Source organism: Molossus molossus, unplaced genomic scaffold, assembly GCF_014108415.1.
Source record: "Molossus molossus isolate mMolMol1 unplaced genomic scaffold, mMolMol1.p scaffold_m16_p_19, whole genome shotgun sequence".
Lineage (NCBI taxonomy): Eukaryota > Metazoa > Chordata > Mammalia > Chiroptera > Molossidae > Molossus > Molossus molossus.
This window is the reverse complement of record NW_023425354.1, coordinates 28,956,867-28,974,955: the sequence shown is the minus strand read 5'-3', so window position 1 is coordinate 28,974,955 and position 18,089 is coordinate 28,956,867. Positions and strand designations below refer to the sequence as shown.

Below are 18,089 nucleotides of genomic sequence, written 5' to 3'. Positions count from 1 at the left end.
TGGGAGGGAAGGAGGGAGGGAGAGAGAGAGAGAGAAACATCGATGTGAAAGGGACACATCGAGTGGCTGCCACCTGCATGACCAACCAGGGCTGGGGACAAACAGCAATCCAGGTATGCGCCCTTAGCAGGACCGAACCCAGGTCTCTCTGGACCACAGGCCGACACTCTACCCGCTGAGCCAAACCGGCCAGGGCTCATCAATGTTCCTATCTCTCCCTCTCCCTTCCTCTCTCTCTAAAAATCAATAAAAAATTTTTTAAAAATAAGTAAATAAAATAAATAAATAGAGATACTGATGTGAGAGAGGCACATCGAACAGGGCTGGGGATGGAACCTGCACCCAAGGTACATGCCCTTGACCGGAAATTGAACCCATGACCCTTCGGTCAGCGGACCAATGCTCTAACCACAGAGCCAAACCAGCCAGGACTCTCACACACATTCTTTTTTTTAATTTTTTTTTTTTAACTTTCTTTTTTTAATTGATTTTTAGAGAGAGAGGAAGGGAGAGGGAGAAAGAGATAGAAACATCGATGAGAGAGAACATTGATTGGCTGCCTCCTGCATGTCCCCCGCTGGGGATCAGGTCCACAATCTGGGCATGTGCCCTGACCGGGAATCAAAACGGCAACCTCTTGGTGCATGGGTTGATATTCAACCACTAAGCCACACTGGCCAGGCTCTCACACACATTCTTAAAGATAGCCACACATACTTAATTAAATAAGCACTGAATGGTCTTACTTTACCCTTCATCCCCAATCTGAAATATAAAAATCCCTATGTGCCATCTATCAACATCATTCCACCTCTGAAAATCTGTACTCTATATGACCCATGGTAGATAGATTCAACAGTTATTTGGATATCTAAATAAACATTTCAAAATAAAAATTCTTGGCCACACTGATAGTGTTCTAGCCACTATATAAACTAATATTTAATTGAGGTTCTTGTGGGTAGATAATGGCCTAGGGTCCCTTTAGATGATGTTCAACTGACTATGCTCCTTTTCCAACAAAAACTATAAAAACAGCCCTGGCCTGCCCTGGTCAATTTTGCTCGGTGGTTAGTGCATTGGCCTGCACACCAGAGAGTCCCCGGTTTGGTTCCTGCTAAGGGCATGTACCTCGGTTGTAGTTTGTCCCGGCCCCAGTTGGTGTTGTGTGGGTAGCAACCACTCGATGTGTCTCTCTCACATCAATGTTTCTCTCTCTCTTCCCCCAACTCCTTTCCACTCTACCTGAAGATAAATGCAAAAGTGTCCTCCACTGAGGATAAAAACAAAACAAAACAAAACAAAACAGCCTTGGCCGGTTTGGTCAGCCTGCAGACCAAAGGGTCTCGGCTTCGATTCCGAGTCTAGGGCACGGACCTCGGTTGCAGGTTCACTCCCAGCCCCAGTGGGGCATGTGTGGAGGCAACCAATCAACGTGTCTCTTTCACATCGATGATTCTCTCTCCCCAACCCAAACCCTCCCTTCTACTTTCTCTAAAAAAAAAAAAAAAAAAAAAAAAAAATCAATGGAAAAAACATCCTGGGGAGAGGATTAATAATAATAATAATACATAAATAAATAGTTTCTCCTCCCCCAACCCCTCCATTGATCGTACTTCCACATTCCCAAAGGCAAAGAGTGTAGTCTGGAAATATATAGACCTAAAGGGCTAAAATGTATCACTGTTCGAATTACCTATGTCACTTTAGAAAGTAATGGCGGGTTGAGAATTGGTCTAGGATGCAAAAATCAGTGGTACTTATTTTTGTGTTTACAACAAAAATTCAGTGCAGTAAACTAAACTCATAACCTAGAGAATAAGAGGGTATCTCAGTAGAAAAAATAGTATCATAAATATTGTCATGGTATATGTTACTGCTAAATCATGTTTGGTTGTATTTGCCTAGCTAGTCCTGCCAACAAATTAAATATATTTCCTAATGTCTTCCATAAAACCATATTCATGCTTCCTAATTATTTAATCAGTTCTCAATACTCAGAGGACTCATTAAAATTACTTTTTCCCATCATCTCATTGTCAATTTATATTCTAATTAGTAAAGATTTTACATATTGTTCTTTTGCTTCCCACAGAATAATCTTTCTTCTTTCTTTCATTTTTTATCCTCACCTGAGGACATTTTTCCATTTTGTTCAGATAGAGTGGGAGGGAGGGAGAGAGGGGGAGGGGTGGGGAGAGTGAAAGAGAAAACTTCTACATGAAAGGGACACATCGAGTAGCTGTCTCTCACACAAACCCAACCGGGGCCGGGGACAAACTGCAACCGAGGTATGTGCCCTTAGCGGGAACTGAACCCGAGTCTCTCTGGACTGTGTGCCGACACTCTATCTGCTAAGCCACACTGGCCAAGGCAATAATTGATTTTTTTTAAAGCAGAACTTTAAAAAAATAAACCTGGTTTATTTTTCTTTTGGATCAGGAGAAAAAATAATAACAATTGCTATAAAAAACATCTTGGGGATCATTGAAGATATCCAATATTATTATTGTTACTTACATTGTGTTATTGATATTATTAGAGACATACTAAAGTACTCAAAAGTGTCAATATCTACAGTTAAAGCAAATGTGGCCAAAAGTTAACCATTGATGGATCCAGGTGAAGAGTATTAAGGATGTTCATTGTATCATTCTTTTAAGTTTTCTATAGCTATTAAAATTTTCAACATAAAAATTTGAAAGAAGCCCTGGCCAGTTTGGCTCAGCGGTTGGAGCGTCCGTCTGCGGTCCGGAGAGACCCGGGTTCAGTTCCCGCTAAGGGCATGTACCTCGGTTGCAGTTTGTCCCTGGTACTGGTTGGTCGTGCGGGTGGCAGCCACTCGATGTGTCCCTTTCACATCGATGTTTCCCTCTCTCTCTCTTCCTCTCTCTCCCTCCCACTCTGTGTGTACAAAAAATGGAAAAATGTCCTCGGATGAGGATTAAAAAAAAAAATTTTTTTAAAGAAAAATGCTATTGATTTTTTTAAAATTTGAATCAAAATTAGCCTTGTCATGAGGTGTCACCTCACACCCGTCATAATGGCCACCATCAACAAATCATCAAACAACAAATGTTGGGGAGGCTGTGGAGAAAAGGGGACTCTAATACACTGCTGGCGGGAATGCAGACTGGTGCAGTCACTATGGAAAACAATATGGTGTTACCTCAAAATATTAGAAATTGAACTGCCATTTGACCCAGTGAACCCACTTCTAGGAATATACCCTAAGAAGCCTGAAACACCAATCAGACAGAATATATGTACCCCCATGTTCATAGCAGCACTATTTACAATAGCTAAGATCTGGAAACAGCCCAAATGTCCATCAGTAGACAAATGGATAAAAAAGCTGTGATACATATACACAATGGAGTACTATGCAGCTGTAAGAAAGATCTCTTATCCTTTGAGACGACATGGAGGAACCTGAAAGTATTATCCTAAGCGAAACAAGCCAAGCAGAGAAAGACAAATATCACATGATCTCACTTATTTGTGGATATAATGAACATAACAGTCTGAGGAATGAAGTAGTCCCAGTGGAAGTGGGGTACAGACTGACAATCCCCAGAAGAGGGGGTTGGGGGGGAGAGATAAACCACAGAACTTATATGCATGGACATGGACATGGACAACAAAGCTGGAGACAGGGCAGGGAGGGAGGGGAAGGGGAGTATCAGTGGGGGAAAGGAGAAACATCTGTTAACAAAAATAAATTAATTTAAAAAAAATTAGCCTTGTCAGTAAACAAACTTATGAGAAAAAGGGTTACCAGGCCTGAAATTGTAATTCTTCATAATGCTTCATTTCCTATTCACAAACGTATTCTAAATAGCATGCATTAGAGCAGTTTTAACAAAGTTTGAGAAAAATGTTTTCCACTTAGATCAAGAGGGTACGTTTTCTGTTAACATGGGACTTACCTATCCATGTCATCTTCTCCAAGTAATAAAGGTGGGAGGGGCAGAGGAGGCAATGTTGACGTTTTCAGGTGTGGAATAGCAGCTGTTACAGATACTTGAGTCTTCATAGAAACCTGTACAAGGGGCTGAGAATTTGCCTGAGAGGACAGAGTAGATGTCCTTGAGTGAGTAGAAGGGGGCAAACTTGAAGTACTAGAAGCAGGAACCTGACTAAATGCTGGTTGGGGAGGAGGCAGAGGTGGTTGCTGTGGAACAGCTGGTAGTGGAGGTAAAGGTGGCAAAGGGGGTGTCTGAGGTGGAGGAGTAGTAGTTGGTAAAGGAGGTGGAGGAGAAGTAACTGTGGGGAGAGGTGGAAGGGTCTCCTTTTCTGATACGTCTGTCTCTTTTGGAGTAACAATCTCCTCCTTCAATGCCATGGCTTTAGAGTCTCTTGTTCCCTGTACTTTCAAATCTTTAAGAACAGGATGCTTCTCAGAGTTTTCATCCATCTTTATTTTCCCTGTATCTAAAGAATTTTTGGCCTCTGTATTTAAATGTGTTACATTCACCAGTTCAGTATCTGGGGCAGATTTTTCCAATTTTAAACCTCTGGGTAACCTTTTAGACTCCAAACCTGAATCCTTAGCCTCTACTGAACTATTCTCTTTTCTAGCCAAAATAATAGGTGAACCCTTGGATTCCTTTCCATCCATTTTTGCTGCAGCAGCAGCAGCTGCTCTTTCCTTCTTTTTCCTACTGAGTTCAGCTCCCAAGCTGGAGTTCAATGGAAGCCTGACTGGTGAGATACTGGAATGTCGACTGCGTGACCCGGATCTCTTCTTTTTACTATGAGAAGATGAGTGTCTTGAATATGCAGGACTTCTACTTCTAGACTTCATGGATTTCCTAATGGAAAAAAAAGGCAATTTAATAAATAGGCTATAGCAATATAAAGGAAAAGAGATCAGTTAAACTATGAAGAACTGTAACTTAAAAAGAAAACACTTTAAGTTAGCAATTTTAAAATTAGGTATCAAATAATAATAAATCAATATTGGTTCATTAATTGGTTTAATTGTAACAAATGTACCATACTAATGTAAGATGTTAATAATGGGGAAACTGGGTATCAGGACATATAAGAACTCTATGCACTATCTTCATAATTTTCCTGTAAATCTAAAACTACTCTAAAAAAGTTTAAAAAATAGGTTAGAACTAAATCCTGTATGACAATACATTTCAATCATAGAGCACTAAAATTTATTTAACTCAAGGAAGACAGATCAATACTCTCCCCCATGTTTGAAAATACCTATATATTCACAATATTTACTTTTAGAATTTTGGCTTAAATTTCTGACAAAGTGAAAACATGACATGAAAAGTCATACTTTATACTAAAGGTGGGTTATATCATACAAGACATTAAATGTAATTAGCGGGCTTCACCAAAATCTAAGTGTTTAACTGAAGAACTATTTAATTGACAAAGTCCAGGAAAAGATCTTGTTCCTTGTATCCTCAGTCTGTAATTAAGTTGTGCCTACACTAAACAAACCCCAAAGATAAACAAGAGTTAGGACTTAACAAAATGTATACACTGAAGAAACTGTCTTACCAAAATAATTTATTAGAAGTTCTCAAAACTATAACGGCTTCTGGTACTTTCAAATATCAAATGAACCCTGGCTGGTTTGGCTCAGCGGTTAGAGTGTAGGCCTGAGGTCCAGAGAGACCCAGGTTCAGTTCACGCTAAGGGCATGTACCTAGGTTGCAGTTTGTCCTCGGCCCTGGTTGAGTCTTGCGGGAGGCAGCCACTTGATGTGTCTCTTTCACATCGATGTTTCTCTCTCTCTCTCCCTCCCACTCTATCTATACAAAAAAAGGAAAAATGTCCTCGGGTGAGAAAAAACAAACAAACATATATATATGTATGTGTGTGTGTGTGTGTGTGTGTGTATACATACATATATATACATACACACACACACACATATATATAAAGAAATAAGAATTTCTAGTCAACTTTTTAGGAATTCGTAAAGCACAGTATTAGTGATGTTCGGTTTCTTTTCATTATTAAGGATTCGGAAGTAAAATTTTAGAATCTGTGTGGCAGATTATTCTAAAATGAAACCCAACCCTCCTTAATTATTTTTGATTTTTAATAAAGCCTAATGTGCTTAGGCTTTGGGGGGGGAGGGGCATGGAATTAGCAGCAAAAGTGTAACCGGATTAAACATAATTTGCCCGAGCCCTGGCCGGTTTGGCTCAGCGGTTAGAGCGTCGGCCTGCGGTCCGGAGAGACCCGGGTTCGGTTCCCGCTAAGGGCGCGTACCTCGGTTGCAGTTTGTCCCCGGCCCTGGTTGGTCGTGCGGGTGGCGGCCACACGATGTGTCCCTTTCACATCGATGTTTCTCTCTCTCTCTCTCTCTGTTCCTCTCTCTCCCTCCCACTCTACCTGAACAAAAAATGGAAAAATGTCCTCGGGTGAGGATAAAAAAAATAAAAAATAAAAAAAAAATAAAAATAAAATAAAAAAAAAAAAAACATAATTTGCCCGATATCCTAAAACAAACTGTTTTTATTCGAGATCTTCAATATCTTCTTTTATCTGTGATCACGGATAACAATGACATGACTCAAACGTTTCAAAACAAATAGCACATATGTGTAGGGAAATAACTCACGTGATGTTAGCCATAGTTTTCTTATACCTATACTGCTTTTGGAAATTCGCTCCAAAAACTTAGTTAAAATATAAAGTCATTATTAGAATCAAAGTACTCAAAACAACAATAACAACATCTCTGTATATATAAACTATTGAATGTAGTTAAGTGGATATACCAACTATCCACTTACCCTTAAGAAAATTAATACTTCTCTTGTAAAAAAAAAAATGGCTGATTGAATTATAGCTAGTATAAAACTAACACCTCTATCCCAGGGAAAAATATCTAAAAGTCCAAACACTAAGTAAAGTCAGAGACCATGCTATACAAAGCATCGTTTCTATGATCTTTCAGCATGACTAAATCTTCCTGAAGAACTTTGTTAAAAACCCTTGAATTTCTGAACAGAAGCCTATTGTTAATGGCATACTTGCATAGCCAAATACATAAGGTGTTTTTATGATACAAATGTTATATTTGAGATCCAGACCTATTTTTCAAGGGCAAAAAAGAGGAGGAAACTAAAAATAGATAAATTCAAGCAATAATAAAAAATATGTCTTCAGCCCTGGCCGGTTTTGCTCAGCGCTTAGATCATCGGTCTGTAGACCAGACTCCTGGGTTTGGTTCCCGCTAAGGGCACGTACCTTGGTTGCAGTTTGTCCCCGGCCCTGGTTGGGGTCGTGTGGGTGGCAACCAGTCGATGTGTCTCTCTCACAGCAATGTTTCCTGTCTTTCTCCTCCCCACCCCTCTCCTGCTCTGTCTGAAAATAAATGCAAAAAAAAAAAAAAAAAAAGTCCTCAGGTGAGGATAAAAATATATATATATGTCTTCAGCCTAGCCCATGTGGCTCAGTAGAGTGAGTGTCGTACCAAGGACTGAGAGGTCCTGGTTCAATTCCAGGTCATGGGCACATGCCTGGGTTGTGGGCTTGAGCCCCAATGCGGGGCATGCAAACTGATGTTTCTCTCTCTCCCCCTTCCTTTCTCTAAAAAAAATTTACAAACATTAAAAAAAAAAAATTTGTCTTAAAAAACAAATGTACTTTCCCCCTGAATTAAGTTAGGTCCCACCCATGTGAAATGAAATTGCTACTATTAAACACTACTAATTTGGTAATTGTAAAGACCTTACATTTCTGCCAAAGCATTTTCTTTTCTTTTCTTTTTTCCTCACCAGAGGACATTTTTGCATTTATCTTCAGATAGAGCAGGAGAGAGAGAGGGAGGAAGAGAGAGAGAGAGAACCATCTATGTGAGAGAGACACAACAAGTGGTCGCCACCCACATGACCCCAACCGGGCTGGGAACAAACTGCAACTAAGGTACGTGCCCCTAGCGGGAACCGAAACCGGGACACTCTGGTCCGCGAGCCAAGTGGACTTTCTAACCACTGAGCCAAACTGGCCAGGGCAACATTTTGTCTTTTAAAACAATGTTGCGCCCTGACCGGTTTGGCTCAGCAGTTAGAGCATCGATTAGAGCATCGTCCTGAGGACTGAAGGGTTACGAGTTCAATTCCCATTAAGGGCACATACCTGCGTTGCAGGTTCAATCCCCAGCCCTAGTCAGATTAAAACAAACAAACAAACAGCCCTGGCTGGTTTGACTCAGCAGTTGGAGTGTCGGCCTGCGATCCAGAGAGACCCGGGTTCGGTTCCCGCTAAGGGTATGTACCTCGGTTGCAGTTTGTCCCTGGTCTTGGTTGGGTAGTGTGGGTGGCAGCCATTCGATGTGTACCTTTAATGATGATGTTTCTCTCTCCCTCCCGCTCTATCTGAACAAAAAATGAAAAAATGTCCTTGGGTGAGGATAAAAAATAAATAAATAAATAAAAAACAAAAACCAACAACGTTGCTTGTTTAATTTTGACTCTTTTCCAAGGAAAAAACACAGAGAACACCACAGAAGGAATCTGTATGCTCCTCTACTCTAACTCTAAAAAATGTTTGTACTTAATGTTTGGAATTCCAACAAATAAGAAAAAATATATAATGCACAATACAAACATACAACTACAAACCAATTGAAAATGTGCATGTTACTCTAAGATTATTATGTAGTGCTTATATTTGTGTCCTATACTATCATAGCATGTCTCCAATTCTGTCTTGATTTATTTTTACCATTTCTGCAGTAGTTCCAATTAAGTGAGTAGAGGAAGAGAGAACTTGAAATATAAATCCAAAAGGAATCACTGCAAAGGCTAAGTTCTCACTGAAACTTGTGTTAGTGTTTTTAACCTCAATGCACTTCTATAGTCCCAAACTCCATAACAATAAAAATTCTCAGAACAGCCTTATTAAACTACTCCCTCAAGGAAACAAATATTTAGCTGCTCTGTGGAGTAGCCACTTTGTCTCCCTGTTTCACTAATAAACTCTTTCACTTAAAAAAAAGAGCCCTGGCCGGTTTGGCTCAGCGGTTAGAGCGTCGGCCCGCAGTCCAGAGACCTGGGTTCGGTTCCCACTAAGGGCACGTACCTCGGCTGCAGTTTGTCCTGATTGCTGGCTGGGGTCGTGGGTGAGGCAGCCACTCGATGTGTCCCTTTCATGTTGATGTTTCTCCCCCCCAATTCTATCTGAACAAAAATGGAAAAATATCCTGGATGATAAAAAAAAAAAAAAAAAAAACGAAAAAAAAAGACCTGGCCAGTGTGACCCAGTGGTTGAGCATCAACCCATGCACCAAGAGGTTGCCGGTTCAATTCCCAGTCAGGGCACATGCCCAGGTTGTGGGCCAAATCCTCAGTGGGGGGCCTGAAGGAGGTAGCCAATTGATGTTCTCTGTCATTGATGTTTCTCTCTCTCTCTCCCCCTTCCTCTCTCTCAAAAATCAATAAAGAGCCCGGCCACTGTGGCTCAGTGGTTGAGCATCAACCCCTGCACCAAGAGGTCACTGGTTTGATTCCCATTCAGGGCACATGCCCAGGATGTGGGCCTGACCCCCAGTGGAGGGCATGCAGAAGGTGGCCAATTGATATCTCTCTCTCCTTCCCTCTCCCTTCCTCTGTCTCTGACATCAATAAAGAAAAAAATATTTTTTTTAAACAACAACAACAAAAAAAAACTTTTTTAAGAAAAAGGAAAGAAAACAAATACCCTCAGAGTATTTCTTAGGGTTCTCTAAAACACTAAGCAACTTTACAAATGGCACACTTAGACTTATGCATTTCCCTGTATATAAATTTCATCCCTCATTAGCTGATGAATTCTAGTTAATCGTTTATAGTGAAGTACACTGATGTCAGCAACTTACTTTGAGATAAATCAAAACAAAAGATGAATCTATGGACAGAGATAAAATATATAGCAAATGTTAGTTGTAGAATGTAGGTGGTATGTGTATGGATCCTCACTACAATTCTTTCAACTTTTCTGTGTGTGAAAAATTGTAATAAAATGGAGGAAAAGACTAAGGAACGTTGGACCCTGACAACTAGGAATTTGGCAGCTTGATCAATTCAAAATACTTTATGAATAATTATAACTTTAAGTCAACAAAAATTACATTGACATACAGAAGACATGCATAGGTTTTTTTCAAATTAGAGTAATTTTTCTACTAGAATTCAACAACAACATTTTCCTTACTCATATAATTTACTGAGTGGCTTCAGGTACCAGGCACTGTGCTATGCTCTTCATATTTATTCATTTAATCCTCACAACAACTCCAGAAGTTGGTAGTTATTAATTCCCATTTACACTTGAAAAAACTCAGGCATGGAGAAATTATTTGCCAAAGGACATAAAGCAAGATCAGGATTCCCCTCAGGTATAACTCCAAAGCCCATGTTCTGCTTTTGTGGACAAAGGAGAGTCCACCAAAAAAGAGGTATATCTCATCATCTACGAACAAGAACTCGGTTCCCAGTAGATAATTCACTCCCACAATTAAATTTCAAACTAACATGCCTTTCTTGCCAAAATAACACAGTAAAGGCACTATTACCATTTTTTTTAGAGATTTTAAAAATTGCCAGTGGTCACAGGGTAGGTCATTGATGGTGCTGTAAAGAAAATCAAAGTATCACTGGAACCAATTTCTGCTAGGCTCTACCATCAAAAGGAAAATTTCCATTAGAGATATCTATGAAAAGACAGACGTCTTTTGTAAGTTATCAAAATGCTGTCATTAGGAAATAAGTAAACTTGGCAAAGTTTGAAGACTCAGTGAGTGGGCAGAACAAATGGTAAAAGACCTAGACAAATAGCCTCAAGATAACAAATGAAAATTTGTAATTCCTTACATATCTAATCAGGTTCAATGAGATCTCAAGCACTAATACCAAGGGGATTTTTTAAAAAATTTAAAACAAAGCAACAGGAACAGGTACATAAGCTTTGGAAACCAGTATCAACTGTATGCATGATTTTTCTCACACAGGACCTTACAGCTGAAGATCCTGCCACTGGAAGTCCTGTACCTACCTTTAGCAGTTTTAGGTATGTAACTCTCCATTTTTCAAATTCTGGGTTAAGAGGAAACCAGATTCACTCATTTGAATGACTAGCCAATAGTAAAGTGTTCTAGTCAATGAATAATGGGAACTTTAACAAAACATTCCTAATTGCCAGTTCTTCATAACCCATCCTAAGAAAGAAATGACTGTTAGACAAATAGCTCACCTGGGGGGTGGACTCCGACTCAGAGACCGTTTGCTGGTGAAAGGGCTGCTGGATCGCCTTCGAACATAGGGACTGGGTGACCTCCCACTGTAAGAGCCACTCCTTTCATAGCTGGATGACCGTCTCCGGCTATAGGGACTCACAGACCTCTGTCGTCTACTGTAGGGGCTGGGTGACCGGGTGCTGGACTGGTAGGCTGAAGGCTCCTTGTAAGGTGGGCTAATTGACTGCCTTCTTGAGGTACTTCCAGGACTCTTCTTGTAGGAGTCGTAATTGCTGGAGGTGTGAGATCTTGGGGGACTAAGGTCATAATCTTGGCCATAAGAAGCTCCTGAGGGGCTATCATCTTGCTTGGGGCTATCAGACCATTTCCTGTGGGGACTCCTGGATCTCCGTTTGGGGCTGTCCACTGTTTTGTAACTTTTGGGTGTTTCCCTTTTCCGATGACTTTTACTCCGGTCTTTGTGCCCAGACTTCAACTCACGTTCTTTCCGAGCCTTCTCCTTGTGGAGTTTGGACGACCTGGATTCCTTGTTGCTGCTGCTTTTGGAAATCTGTGCCTTCCCATAGTCATCATTCTCCTCGTTTGAACGCTTTGAACTTCCTGATATCCGGTCCTTCATCGATCCCGACTTGCTGGAAACTTCCTGATTTTTTTCCTTTTCCGTCTGTTTACTTTTTAGTAAGTCCCGGGAACGTCTGTGCTGGTGGTGACGATGTTTGTGCAGGCGGTCACTCCGATCAGTTCCACGACGTTCATCATTCTCCCTCCTGTCTAGTTTGAAGGCCATGTCGTCAGAGAAGGTATCTGAATCAGAGCTGATGTCATCATACTCCACCAAAGGTTTGATAACTGTACCCAAAGGTGCGGCTTCGGGGGTCACCAACCCCATGTCTTTGGAGTGCTTGGACTTGTGCCGCTTGTGCTTCGACACCAAGCGGTGACGCTCTCTGCTGTTGGAGCTGCCACCTCCCGATGACGGCTGCAAAGTTCCAGAAGCTCCTCCACTCCCGTCCTTCTTGCCCCCATGTCTCTCTGGATTGGGCATCCCCTTTCCCCTGGCCTCAGAAAGGGAAAAAAGTTCCCCAGCACTCCAAAAAGTAACCCCCACCCTCCCCCCAACCCCAGCCCCACGCCTACCAAAGCGCCCCTAGAAGGGGGTGGGGAGGGAAGGGACCGTAGCGCAGGCTCCTCCTCCCTCCCGACTCCTCGGCACCCTCCTACATGAGGTGGGGGTGAAGGAGCCAGGGAGAAATTGAGAGTTCCTCAGCTGTGGAGTTGCGAGACAACGGGCAGCCGCTCAAGTCTGTTTGCTCTCCTCCCCTCGCGGAGCCAATCCGAGGGCCCGAGGGCCGGGGAGGTCGAGGAAGTAGGAAGCCGACGGCCGGGGTTGTGGGGCCGACTCCGGCTCTGGAGCCCTGTGAAGACTGCGCGGGCCTTTCCCCTACCCGGTTGCCTGGCTCGGGGTGGCTTCCTGTCGCTCGGGTACCGCGGCCTAGGTGCCTCACACCCTCTTTGTCCCTCGCTCCTGAGGGAGCTCTTTTTCTTGCCTCCGCCTCACCTCAATACCCCACACACTCACTCGCTCCCTCACACAGACTCAGTCCCACACTAGGTTAAACCGAAACGGCACTTGGAGGAGGGGGAGGGGGCAATCCCAGGAAATGTCGCGAGAATACTAAACTCGCGGTATTTCGTGCTTCCCTTTTACTTCTCTCTACCGCTGGATCAACAACGCGAGAACAGCTCCCGAGCACCAATCGCGATCCTCCATATTCTCGCGATAAGCTCCCCACTGCCACCATTTGGTCAAAGCTTTATGGCTAAGGAGCTAGGGGAATTTTTTTTTTTATTCAAAACTTTATTGATAACTGAACAAATCTCAGGCTCCCTCGCAAACTTTTTTGTTTTTTCAACTACCTGGAGTGTTAGATAAGACAAGGGCCTCAAGGTTTGGGTGGTTCTTACTAAATGCTATTCTTGCTGTTAAAATGTAACACAGTATTTTGCAAACCAGCTGTAAACAGGGTGAGCTTGACAGGAACTCAACCAGCTAACTGAAAAGAAATCAACAGTGTAATTGACAAAATAGTGAATATAAACTATGGCTAAGTCTCCCTTGGGGGAGGCAGGAGCTTTGGGATATGAATCCCAAAAGTCTTCTTTACTTGCTGGAAGTAAATAAATAAAACCACCTTGGGAAAACCTCCTCTCTTCTTTTTTTATATCCTCACCAGAATACATTTTTCTATTTTTTGTTCAGACAGAGTCGGAGGGATAGAGAGAAAGAGAGAGAAACATCGCTGTGAAAGGGACACATCGAGTGGCTGCCTCGTGCACGATCCAACCAGGGCCGAGAACAAACTGCAACTGCAGTACATGCCCTTAGCAGGAACCGAACCCGGGTCTCTCTGGACCGCAGGTCAACGCTCTAACTGCTAAGCCAAACCAGCCAGGGCACCACCTCTCTTCTTGAAGACCACTTCAAGCCAAACCTGAGCCTGTTGAGTTTGGTAAAAGGATAAAAATATTGTCAACAGGATAAAGAGCAAATGTCCCTAGTATTAGCAATGCTTACAATTTATATGGTGTATAATACATGCATTATCTCTAATTCTCATACTATCCTGCAAAATACAATATCCTCGTCTTTGTTTTACAGATAAGGAAACCCAGACTCAGAGAGGTTAACTTACTCGGGGTATCAAAGCTAGTCCAGGAAATGCTAAGGATGAGATTCACATTCATGTCTGACACTGAAGAACAATTCTTTCATTGTGTGGCACTCTCTCCAGTTTACTTAAAACCTAAGAACCTGAAAGCTCATTACCTCTTGGGATCATCTATGGCTCTTCTGGAGTTATTTAGCCTTTGATCTTCATACAGAAGATTATAATTATGAATGAGAAAAGCATAATATTTATGCACAAGAAAAAATAGTATCTCACACTGCCTCTAATTTTTTACTTTTTGAAACTCCTTTGCACACATTAGATCATTCATTCCATTTTCACAACAACCCTCTGAAATAGGGTTGTATACCATAGGAAATTAAGGCACAGAGAAATGACTTTTTCAAACTTATTCATTCTTTTGTTCAATAAATTCATCTGTGAGGTTTTAAGGCCTTTCTCTTTGGAATAGTGCCCACTCAGGATCCTTAAAGAGGATGCAGACAATATATTCATACCACAAGATATAAGGTGATAAATGTCATAAGAAGGATATAGTGTACCGCCTAGGTTCAAAAGGAGGTTGGGAGTGTTAAGAGAAAATTTTATGGCCTGGCCAGTGTGGCTCACTGATTGGGTGTCGACCCATCAGGCACCAAGAGGTTGCTGGTTTGATTCTTGACGAGGGCACATGCCCAGGTTGTGGGCCCGATCCCCAGTGGAGGGCATGCGGGAGGCGACCAGTCGATGTTCTCTCATCGGATGTCCCCCCCCCCATCCTTTTCTCTCTCTAGAATCAATAAAGAAAAAATATTTAAAAAAAAATAAAATAAAGAGAAAGCTTTATGAAGGGCATTTGAGTTGGGCCAAGAAGAGTAGATATGACTTCTTTATGCAAAGATGAGAAGATCAACCAGTAAATTAGGAGCCAGAAAACATTCTAAATGAAGATAGAAGGATCCACTCTCAAAATTACTCCCTGAAAGTGGTCTTGTTGCTTTCAGCCACATGGATACTAAAAAAAAAAAAAAAAAAAAAAATTTTTATCGTCACCCAAGGACACTTCTGCATTTATCTTCAGATAGAGTGGAAGGGAGAGAGGGAGGAATAGAGAGGGAAACAGTGATGTGAGAGAGACATATCAAGTGGTTGTCACCCACACGACCCCAACCAGGGCCGGGGACAAACTGTAACCAAAGTAGGGAAACAAACCCTGGACCCTCTGGTCTGAGGGCTGACGTTCTAACAGCTGAGCCAAACCGGCCAGGGCTAAAACTATTTTTTTACTTAAATGTTTTGAGTCTATAAATCTTCACCACAAATGAAAAAGACCAAGCTTTTCATGACAACTTTTTAATCACCTATGAAAGTAGTCAAATTAATGCTATCAAGAAAAAGAATAGAATTAGGTACTGGAACTCAGGTGTGGTAACTTCCCATCATTGCTGCAAGAGGTCCTGGATATAAAGACCCCCACCAGTGTCTGACATGATAGCAGATGGCATGAGATTTAATAGGCCAATTAGGTGAAGTGACTGGCCTACCTTATTAAACACTGGCATGAGTTCAGCAAAATTACTCAGATGTTTTTCTTTTGAGATCAAATTTTTGTCCAGACACACCCACACCCCCAGTAAAATGGAAAAGTGGGGATGGCAGAAGGAATTATGGCAATGTGTCAAATAAAATCTTAAAAAATAAAATTCCTTATCCAAATTAAACAGCATTAATTATATTTATAATTACTAATTATTTGTTTGTTACCTCTTGAAGCAAAATAGAGACACCCCCCCCCCCCGCAATGAATGAATAAATAAATGGATGAATGAAGCTTTGCACTAAATTTTTATAGCTTGCCCTGGCTGGTTTGGCTCAGCAGTTAGAGCGTTGGCCCGCAGACCCGAGAGTCCCAGGTTCGGTTCCCGCTAAGGGCATGTACCTCAGTTGCGGTTTGTCCCTGGCCTTGGCTGGGTCGTGCAGGTGGCAGCCACTTCATGTGTCTCTCTCATGTTGATGTTTCTCTCTTCCTCCCTCTCTCTAGTTCCCTCTCTCCCTCCCACTGTACCTGAAGATAAAATGCAAAAGTGTCCTCAGGTGGGGATACAAAAATAATAATAAATTTTTATACCTTATATATTTTTTAGTTTTAGTTTTTTAGAGATAGTAAAAGGGAGGGAGGGGGAGACAGATAGAGAGAGAAATATCAATGGGAGAGAGACACATCGATTGGTTGCCTCCCACACACACCCCAAACAGGGCCTGGAATCGAACCTGCAACCCGGGTATGTACCCCTGATCGGGAATCAAACCCTTGACCCTTCTGTCCGTGGGCCAACGCTCTAACCACTTATTTATTAAGGGACAGAGAGAAAGGGGGGAAGACAGAGAGTGAGATCAATTTGTTGTTCCACTTATTTATGCATTCATTGACTGACTTCTTTATACGCCCCCACCAGAGATTGTATGTGGACAACTCTCCAACTAACTAAGCTACCCAGCCAGGCCTCATATTTTTATAGCACTTCTTAGTTTTCTATAGAAGTTTTTAAGCCCATCAACTGAACAAATAAATTACCTGGTGTAGTGGCCTGGTAAGGTATTATTATATGCATCTACTTAAGGGTGAAATTGACACTCAGAAGGAGTTGGAGCATGTTTACACTAAATATAGTTAGCATCAAGAGCAAGGACACTCTGCAAGCCTAGGCCAGCACTCTTTCTATTGTACTACACTTTCTGTTTTTGATGGATAAAATTCTACTCTATTATCAATTATATCTGAATAAAGTGGAGAAAAGTCTATTCTAGGAAATCTCAGATTGTGTCCACATTTAAAAATACAAAATCTACTCTAAACTGCATGGTTTGGCCCTGGTCGGTGAAGCTTAGTGGTTAGAGTGTCTCCTTCACATGAATGTTCCTCACTCTCCCTTTTTCCTCCCTCCCTCCCACTCTCTCTAAAAATCAATGGAAAGTCTGACTGGTGTGGCTCAGTGGTTGAGCATCAACCCATGCACCAAGAGTTTGCCAGTTCGATTCCTGGTTAGGGCACATGCCCAGGTTGTGGGGCCAATCCCCTGTAGGGGGCCAATTGATTTTCTCTTTCACTGATGTTTCTATCTCTCTCTCCCTCTCTCTCTGAAATCAATAAAGGAAAAAAAATCAATGGAAAAAATATCCTCCAGTGAGGATTAACAAACAAATAAAAATAAACTGCATGGTTTGGCCCAACAGCTGGAGACTAGTGCTTTTGTTAAATAAAGGTTGCTTCACTGTACAGAAAAACTTAAACTCAGAAATTCCAAGACTGCATGATTTAGTTTATTGGCATCACCTCCCAGGTCTGGGAGTCAGGGCAGTTCTATGAACCCCAAGATGATCAGTCAGGTGATGACTATACTTTCCTTGTAAATCCCCAAAGCAGGTCAGAAAGCTTCTTTATGCTGTACACAGAGGAAATATATAACTAACGTTACAAAAATTTTGCCCAGCCAGTGAGGCTCAGTGGATTCAGAGTTGTCCTATGGACTAAGAGGTACCCGGTTTGATTCCCAATCAGGGTACATACCCAGGTTGTGGGCTCGATCTCTGGTAGGGGGCATGCAGGAGGCAGTTGATTGATGTTTCTCTCTCACATTGATGTTTCTAGCTCTTCCTTTCTTTCTCTCTAAAAAATAAATAAAAATAAAAAATAAAATAATATGCCAGAATGACACATTTAAAAAATAAAGTTACAATAATTTCTTATCCCCCACAAACCAATTTGTTAGTTTAGATTTTAGGTTTAAAGAGGTCTCTGAGATCACCCTCAAAGCTTAGTCATTTAAAAGTTGCCCATTGCCCTGGCCAGTTTGGCTCAGCAGTTAAGCGTCAGCCTGCGGACCAGAGTCCCAGGTTAGGTTTCCGCTAGGGGCCCGTACCACCAAAAAAATAAATAAATAAAATAAAATAAAATAAAATAAAATAAAAATTGCCCATTGTCCCCTTCTTGCCAGATAGGAAGGCTATTCCTATGCTTTTCTTGTTTAATGATGCCATTAAACAAGAAGATCTCTCTGATCTTCTTGAGTACAGATTTTCAACAATGTCATTTCATTTGCATTTTTAGATGAGAAATTATAAAGTTATATTCTGTGAACAAAATTTGGTAAAGTTTACTCTATTTTCAAGCTTTGTAAGGTTTAAAATTTTCTTATATT

At 41.5% G+C, this 18,089-nt stretch overlaps 1 protein-coding gene across 7 annotated transcripts in view; it reads right to left on the bottom strand.

The window, feature by feature from the left end:
- The window catches only part of CDK12 (cyclin dependent kinase 12), a 93,516-nt gene extending 81,204 nt beyond the window's left edge, over positions 1-12,312 (bottom strand). For all 7 annotated transcript variants that reach the window (XR_004960277.1, XR_004960278.1, XR_004960275.1 and 4 more), the window contains exons 1-2: positions 11,218-12,312; positions 3,930-4,814 (exon numbers count right to left, since the gene is read on the bottom strand). Coding sequence is in view for 2 of the 7 variants with exons in the window: in XM_036267993.1 (XP_036123886.1) it covers positions 3,930-4,814; positions 11,218-12,266 (1,934 nt within the window). In the remaining 5 variants the exon portion in view is untranslated. The remainder of the gene's footprint in view (positions 1-3,929; positions 4,815-11,217) is intronic.
- Positions 12,313-18,089: the final 5,777 nt, after the last annotated feature.